At 34.1% G+C, this 9,151-nt stretch overlaps 1 protein-coding gene across 5 annotated transcripts in view; it reads right to left on the bottom strand.

Moving 5' to 3' along the window:
* Window positions 1-656: 656 nt before the first annotated feature.
* Window positions 657-9,151, bottom strand: part of FAM135A (family with sequence similarity 135 member A) — a 91,626-nt gene continuing 83,131 nt past the window's right edge. For all 5 annotated transcript variants that reach the window (XM_045184821.2, XM_024576578.4, XM_024576576.3 and 2 more), the window contains 2 exons: window positions 5,342-5,455; window positions 657-2,086 (listed from right to left, as the gene is read on the bottom strand). In XM_045184821.2, coding sequence (XP_045040756.2) covers window positions 1,881-2,086; window positions 5,342-5,455 — 320 coding nt within the window. In that variant the 3' untranslated portion in view covers window positions 657-1,880. The remainder of the gene's footprint in view (window positions 2,087-5,341; window positions 5,456-9,151) is intronic.

The raw sequence follows: 9,151 nt of genomic DNA, 5'->3' as shown, positions 1-9,151 counted from the left end.
CCAAAATCCTTACTGTATATACTTTAATATGCTTCATTCTCTAAGAGTCACTTATACTGTTTCAGATAATCATTTCCCTGCCCCACCTGTGCAATCTGAATTTGGAAGTGAATAGCATATGCTAGTTTCCCTGGTAAACCAGAAGTAAAGTTTGTTAGATTTTAAACCATGACCATGGATGTGCTTTTAACACTGTATTAAAACAATCAACTACCAATCAACCAACTATAATCATAAGAGCAATTTACACTTAAATTCAATTATATGATTATGAGTAAGAATAAATCCTTTGATAAACCTGGATGAGATTATTCAAACTTAGAATAAGCATATTTCAAATTCAAGGTCAAGTTATGAAGACGAAAAATGTGTGTGGCAAAAACACGTGGTGGATAATGCATGTATTTATATCTTCCAGTTATAATGCACTTGGTATATTATTGCTTAGTCTTTTCATTAAATGTTCAAGTATTTAAAAAAGTAAAGATTTATGGTGAGCAATCAATAAAATACCTTTTAACTAATATATGCAAAGATGTAAATTATAAAAATACTTTACAAAGGCTTTAAGTTATATAATCATGCTGGTCTATAATTAATAGTCTATCCAATTATAAATAAGAACATACTTCTAGTGTTCTGAAAATAAGCAAGTATTTTAGCTGTTCCTCTAGATAGTCATTTGTTCATTTATTAACACCAGAGGCAATAACACAATGCTAAAAATAAACATGCATCAATTATACAATACATACTTACAAAAACCTTGTGTCCAATCACAACTGGTGAATGCAAACAGACCTATTCACCCTTAGTACATTATGATTTTCACAAGTAAAACAGTAAAGGAAAATAGAGAATTTAATGCTATTCAGCACCTTAGTAAAGTCAAAAGACTTAACATCTCCATGTATTAAAAACATTTGCATCTGTATCACCAAACATGTAAAGTTAATTTTTTGTTCCATTTTTAACATGAATTATTTTATTTACATTACTGTTTAGTTTAACAAATTTTAACAGTATTTAAAAATTATTTAAATTCATAAAACTATTTCATAAATTTCAACATTTAATTACTATGTACAAATAAGGAAGTTCATGAAAAAAAGTTAAAGAAATGTAGTCAGAAAGTTCAAGCAACATTACCAGATTTAACAAAATTCCAGCTAAATCAAGGCAGAGGGCATTCAAACATTCTCTAGATGCTGCTGACATGAACATGAAAAGTTCCAGTAATAAAAGTCAATGTGAGAAACAATGTTGAAATCATCAGTAGAAAATATATTTTAATAGGCATGACATATGTTGAATTGCATTAGTAATAATGACTTTTTATAGAAAACTTTTATAACATTGTCATATATGAACTATCTCATTTGGCAGGGCTGAAGAGTTGATTTCAAAAAATATATTTTAGCAGCCATAATTGTATTTCCAGTTAAAACATAGTAAAATGTTAAAAGTAAAATTTTTAATTAACTAAATATACTCCAATACTAGAAAATTTAAAGTCCCATGCTATTCTAGCAGTAATGGTCTCTAGTATGATGTGTCTGACATAAGGATTGTGGAAAGCCAATAATAAACAATCAGACATACAATGGGCTTAAAGTTTCACTGAGATACTATGTAGCAAAATATATGAAAAAGTAATAGAAAAGTAAAAAGGTAAAATTTAAAAAATATTGCACAGCCACATTACCTAGAAAGTAAAGTTATGTTTAAAAAGCTCTAAACATGGATGATATAAATTATCTTCCATATAAAAAGGTATAAATATTTCTTAGAACTTATCAGCATCTATAATTTAATATAATACATTATTTGAATAATTGTTGAATGAGGTAATTGTTAAATCTCTTAACAATGTTTTTATCCTATTGAAAATATTTGAGGGCAGCCACCAGAAAGAATTTCTCTAAAAATATTTCTGAATCAAGAACAGCTATATGTGCAGCTCTCCCAATGAGTGAATCAGCTGTATTGGGCAATGCATTGATGACATTATATCGAACCAAATTACAGTCCCTGCTTTGTAGAACGGGGCGAAGCAAATTGTGGATCATTTCTGAATAGATTTGTCCTATGGAAGAAGAGAAAAAGTAAAATTAACTCACATGATTAACTGAAAAAATTCTATGCCAACTTCTATATAATTTTTAAATTTAGTTACATTATTTTTATTTAAAGTAGAAAAAGTTGTCTGTGCCTGTGTCATATTAAGGGACTAGTACACATATTACAAAACCCTTATTACAAAATCATAAGCATGTAATTCTTTAATATAACAATATCACACTCAAGCACGCTATATGACATTTTAGGAGAAATGTTCGAATTAAAACTATAAATTATTATACCCATATTATTTACCTTACCAACCACACTCAAGCAGGTGTTACTTCTGCCGGACCCTGTGTGTGTGTGTGTATTTTTTTGCTTAATCCCTTCACCTTTTTTCACCTAGTCCCCCTGTCCCCCTCCCTTCTGACAGCTGTCAGTCTGTTCTATCTATGTTGTTTCTATTTGTTTATTAAATTATGTTGTTGAATAAATTGTATACTTGAAAACTGTATGGTTTTGTTAACCAATGTCATCCCAATAAATTCAACTTTAAAAAAGCAGAAAAAGTTATTTAAAAAGGTTTTATTTTTCTTTGGCTATCATTTTTGAGACTGTTTTATAGAAAATATGATTCCATTTTTTATCTAGCCAAGTAAAAACAACAAATTCATTATACATTATTCTCATCAATTTGACATTTTTAATTCAAAGCACTAACAGAGCAAATGATTTTCTTCAACATTAAGTCACTTATGACTTGTTAAACCATTATGAAAGGTAGCCATGCTGAGACATTTTGATAAGGCAAAATTTCAAACTTTAGTCTACAATACCTCAAGTTTCCTTGGTAGTGAACATATTCCTACATATTTCCATAATACAGGGATGAAAAAGTAGGTTAATAATAATAATGAATAATACAATAATTATTTAATAATAAGGCAAGAATAAACTATTTCGTGTACTTGCAACTGCAAACCTACTTTTGCCCACCTCTGTATTTTGAGAAGAATGGCAAAACAATAGTCAAGAAGAACAATGTGAGTTTGGCTCAAAGATCAAAGAGGATGCTTTTTTTGCTCTGAAGGTTTATTTAATGCTTGGTTCTGCTTTTAATTCCAAAGTTGTGCTTCTCTCTCCCTCTTTTTGGTTAATTCTTTTTTAAAAAAGATTTTAGAGAGGAGAAGGGAGAAAGAGAGGGAGACAAACATCATTGTGTGTGGTTGTCTTTTGTGTGCCCCCTACTGGGGACCTGGCCTACAACCCAGGCATGTGCCCTAGACCTGGAATTGAACTGGGGACCCTTTGATTCTCAGGCTGGTACTCAACCACTGAGCCACACCGGCTAGGGCTTTGGTTAATTCTTATAATGGGTTTATTGGGGTCATGCTAAGCATAAAAGATCAAGGTTAGATATACACACACATAACAGCACAAACTACCTATGAGGGGCAAAGCAGTTTTTAATGCTTATGCATTTTACTATATTACTAACATGAGGGGGGACCCAAAAAAACCCCGGAATTTATTTATATAAAATTGTGTTTATTCTTACATGTTTAAACTTTAACCACCTTCAAAGTATTCTCCATTTGATGCAATACACTTATCGAGACATCTTTTTCCCACTGCTCAAAACAGTTATTGAACTTGTTGATTTTTGATGTCTTTTAGTGCTCCTGCTGTTTATTGTTTCACCTCTTCCACATTGGCAAACGTTTCCCTTTGAGGCCTTTTTTCATTTGGGGAAACAAAAAAAGTCACCAGGGGCGAGATTTGGTGAATGGGGGGGTGGGGCACAGGGGTCATGCCATTTTTTGGTCAAAAACTGCTGAACACTCAGTGCAGTGTGGGAAGGTGTGCTCATAGATCACCCATCATGAAATGGGCAAACACTATGAAAGTCTTTAAGCCAAATGCAGCCTCTCACAACCACACCAGCTGGTACACTGATATAGATGGGTTCGTAGACACACTCACCTAGCAGTGGAAGTCTGTATGTACTACAAGAGGCCTGCCCCCTAGAAGATAATTCCATTTTTTTTGGTCCCCCCTCATAGATGAATGCTAACACATAGCCAAGGAACCTGTAAATTTTAGGGAGGAAGGTATTAAATTTTGGAGAAGGATAGGTAGCCCTGAGGGATGATGATGAGGTAATAGTATACAGAGTACAATTAGATAAAGAAGAGAGAGGTATTTAAGAGAAGATTAATACCACAGAGACTCATAAAAAAAACTCTTAGTTTTCACTGTGAGTCAAGTTGGATTTCTGGTTCAATGCTATTTAAAAAATATTTTTACTTAGGAAGAAACTTAAGCCTCGCCTATTAGATTTTTCCCATACCCTGGTAGCATAGAATGCCACTGTTAAAATAAAGGACATTTATCTAGTTTTAGTGACCCATCTGAAGGTTAACCTCTTCTGAATTTTTCCCTAAGTGGACTCTCACTAGAACAGAGGTAAAAACAATAACAATAACAATAAAAACAACAAATATTGTTCTGATATCACAAAATGCTTAAAAAATATTTGTTAAATGAATACTTACTATGTGCCAGCACCATGCTAGGCAATTCTAATACAGAGAGTTCCTGCCTAAAGGAGCTGTTCACTGTCACAATGCGGGAAAAGCAAAGGGTTAAGAATTTGCCTAAAATCAGCCTTATTCCAAAAGGGGAACTGAGACAATATTGGTAGGTAAGACATCCGGGTTCTTATCCTAAGCCTATAATTAACCACCTGACTTTGGATAAGTTCACTTAGCATCTCTGGGCCTCAGTTACAAAATGAGCAAACAGGACACAAGTTTCCTTCTGGCTCCAAATAGCTATGGTTTAAATTTTTTTTTGTTATTCAAAAATAGCAAAAGAATAAATAAGTAAATTCTTCATCAGTCACTATCAGTAAAGTGGTTCAACTCCTTGCTGCGGTCTGACTGAAAGTGAGGTACAGACGAACATGTAGCATGACTATTAGCACAATCACTAGTCCTAATAATCTGGAAGAAATCAAAGTACAAATAGCTTTTGAGGCAGCAAAATGGAGAAGTGTTTATAATTAGATAAAAGAACTATTTTGTAAGAACAACTACTGGTTCACTGGCAAAAACATATGATGTGGCGGGAGTAAAGGAAGGATAGCTGTTAATATCAGTGGGTGAAAAAAAGAAGTAAAAGAAAAGAGGATGAGAGAAAGAAGAGACTACAAGAAAAACCTGGGAAAAAGCTCATGTGTACAACTCTTTGAAATACTTTTAATTCACTTTGTTACCTGACTGTTTGTCCTTTAAAGCTGTTTTACACATTTCAATGCGGGCAGAGTGATAAGGAACATAGCGATCCTGTAGAGATCCCACTAGCACAACATTTTTGAAATAATGAAGCCCTGTGAAAAGAAAATACTGAATTATAATGCAACAATTAATCGAATTTAGAACTTAGTAATTATATTAAGTGACCAAAAAAGGTTATTTCCTCAGTAGCACTGTTTATGGCTTTTAAAATACCTGATGAATTCCTTCTCCAAATTTCTATATATTATCTACACCCTTCCTTCATTGTATGTAGTTTATGTGCTGATACGACAAATGTGTGTTTGAACTGAGTGAAAGCAAGGATTGTGTGTGGTGATATGGGGGGAGAGGAGAAATGAGATTATTTCACGACATTCTTACTCTCCAAAGGATATTTCTCAATAATTAAGGAATATTTCCCCAACACACAAGATTACATTCTTCCTTCAAAAACAAATAAAACACACTGTATGAACTCATTTAAAGCTGACTTTTTTACTTTAAATTTTTATTGGACTCTTGCCTAATATTATTCACATTTTCTCCTTATTTAAGTATGATGTCGAGAAGATACAAGCTTTGACTTTCTCAGTAATACAGAGTTTCATAATCCATCCACGGCCTTCTGTCAGGTCCCTTTATTTGTTTTATTAAATTAGGTGAATTTAAGGCTTGTGATCTTGTGATATTTTGTTAATTAACTTGAGTACTGAAACCATGTTTTAACCACTTTAGTACTGGTAATGTTCTATCCAGTTTTACTATTCATTTCAGACTTGTATGCAAAAAATAAAAATTTTATGTGATTACTAAGTAAGATGCAAATTAATAATGGCAATATGATTACAGCTAGGGTGTATAGTGCACAGAATTTTATTTCTGGAATGTTCCAGAGTAAAATTTTGAAACTTTTTGCCCACTGAAATTCAGAGTCTTACAGACAGACCAACTATGGGAACAATTGTGGATCTAGAATGCAGGAAGCCTTTATAGAAGCTCCCTTTCTCCTTTGGAACTTAAAAATCCTAATAATGAGAAGACTGTAGACCCCCACACAGCCAGCATATACCCTTTATGCCAAATATAAGGTTATCTTTCCTTTTTCCCAATGAGAAGATACCACTTTGAGGCAATTTGAGTACATAAAATTCTAGGAATATAATGTCTACAACAGGAATTCAATTACACAATCATATTTAAAATGCTATTTTAGAAAGATATTAAGAAAAATTGATTTTTCTCCTTCATTCTCACATTTCATGAGACAAATTCATTCTACTTTGGTTTCATTTGATAGCAGTATCTTCATCGGCATCAGTCCTACTTTGCAAATAACCTATGGATCCTTAGAGCAAAGGTTTTCAAACTGGTATACATTTACTCCAGGGGTAATTTAAGACTCTCCACAGTGTAGAAAGGCATATACCAGGTCTGTCCAGAAGTTATCCAGCCATGTAATATGAAAAATAGACATTTCTTGAAGAAGATACAAGATACAAGAAACATTGTACATAGGACCACGATGCCTCAGTCCCCTTCAAAGCAGGCACCCTGGGACCTCACACAGTTCTCCCAATTGCCAACAGCTGCCCTGTTGTATTTTCCTGAATCTCATTGAGTCTGAAATCTCTTCCCTTTCAAAGGTGATTTAGTTCTGACGAAAGCCAGAGCCATAGGGTGCCAAATATGGGCTGTGAGGAGGCTAAGTCACCCCAGTGATTTGATGTTTCACCAAAAAACTCTGCACGAGACATGATGCATGAGCAGGAGTATTGTGATGAAGCTGCCCATCACCAGTTGCCCATAGCTGGGGCCTTCTGCATCATCCGAATAGTTCCCATGGGAAGAATGTTCAAGCTTAACTCAAAATTTGATGCAGATTCATGGCTCTACTCCCTCAGTCATTTTGAATGTGACGGCTACACATGCTCACTCAATGGTGTCTGCCTCCCCCACTGACTAGTAAAGTTGTCATTGTTCATGCATGCACATTCCAGTCCACTCTCCTTGGCTGCCAGGTTACATGGATGTGGCACAAAATGTTCTCGTTATATTAACAATGGCCAGACGTTTTCTGGACAGACCTTGTATAGCTTTAAGAAAACTGATTTCCGGAGTCCAACTTCCATATGAATACTTTTCCATAAATGGCTTGTCTTCCTCCCACTTTATAAGAGAAAGGTATTTCTCCAATCTATTTCAAATCTTATTATGATGTATAGCCCTGGGATATAAAAATCTCTGGGGAACCAAGCAAACCATGGATGAAATCTAACTTTTTCTGGCAAAATGTTAAGTTTGACTTGACTGACAGTAAGAATTGGCTTTACCAATTGGATTTTATGGGACATATTTTCCATAAACTGCATTAAATGAGCTAAATCTGTAACTCTTATTGAATGAGCTAAGCCTATATATTTTTATGAAGATAATTCTAGTAAATACATACTACCTCATATGCCAGGTACTATATATCCTTTGCAACTATTTAAAATTATAGAAAATGTTTTTAGGTGTCCCTAAAATTATACAAGGGAGAGATATTTTTCAAAATTCTTTTAAGGGTTAAATAAGGCAAAAATGTGAAAACAACTGTCCTACTGTACATCATCTTCACTTCCGAGTTTTTTCAATACTGCACTTTTTTTGAATCTAAGTATAAGCTGTTACTGATATTTTATCCCAAGCTACATGAAACCAGCCATATTAAAAGCCTAATTAGCCTCTTTTATCTAAAAGGTATATATATTTGTGTACTCCATAAAGTGCTACCGTATCACACAACTCCTGGGGTACAATTCGTATCACAGTGTGCATAAAAAAACACTACTTGGAACTGTGTGCATTGCATAGCCTGTGGCAGCCTTGCTCAACATTCACTTTTGTACTTTCCTAAATGACTAGTTTTCCTCAAACTGCCAGCATCTTCTATACCCTTTTCACTCTTCCCTTATGACTTGCTTCCTATTTCACTGAGAATATAGAATAGGAAGAGAACTTCCACATACTCCCACCTTAACATAAACCCACCTACCATACCTGTACTTTCATGTTTTGCCTTCACTCCTGCTCCTTCTGATAAACTATTCATGCTCCCACCTCAGGCCAGCCCTTATACTTGTATGCCAGGTCCCAACCCCTCCTGCTCATTTAAGGACTTGGCTCTTGTAGTTAGTTGTCCCATACCTCTCTTGCTTCACCAATTTTCTCTTTTGTACAGATCATTCTTATCAGTATGCAAGCACTATAATAACTCCCATTAAAAATCAATCAATTAACATGTCCTCGGACTTTATATTCCTCTACAATAGAGGAATATAATTCCCTCTCCCCCAATTTATTGGCACTGCTTTATTTATATAGTTATAAAAACAACAGGCATTACTTTTTAAAAATTACATTAAATATGTATTTCCAAATACTAGGTTGTGCAGAGAATCTGATACACTTCTATAGAGAAACGACACTCAGGTTTAGAATCACCACCTTAGAGATGTGTCTGTGTCTCCTCAGGTTCAGGCAGCTCAGTGTAATGGAAGTAAAATCAATGAAGATTAGACGAGGGGCTTTCTAAGATACCCGTCAGCTCTCAGATTCCATGATGGTGAAATAAAATCAAAGACCCTAATACCGATATACAGTAGTGTATTTTAAAATGCATTTTCAATTTAGTAATCAATCTATTTTAATAATAGTTTTCCAACAATAAATTAAAACTAATACTGTATTTCTGCACAGAGTTTGATTTTTGTGTGATCCAAGAACCAAGTTAAACAGTCTGTGACTCT

The sequence above is a fragment of the Desmodus rotundus genome, chromosome 11 (assembly GCF_022682495.2).
Source record: "Desmodus rotundus isolate HL8 chromosome 11, HLdesRot8A.1, whole genome shotgun sequence".
NCBI classification, from domain to species: domain Eukaryota; kingdom Metazoa; phylum Chordata; class Mammalia; order Chiroptera; family Phyllostomidae; genus Desmodus; species Desmodus rotundus.
The sequence above is the reverse complement of the archived record's forward strand: the minus strand, read 5'-3'. Positions and strand labels throughout refer to the sequence as shown.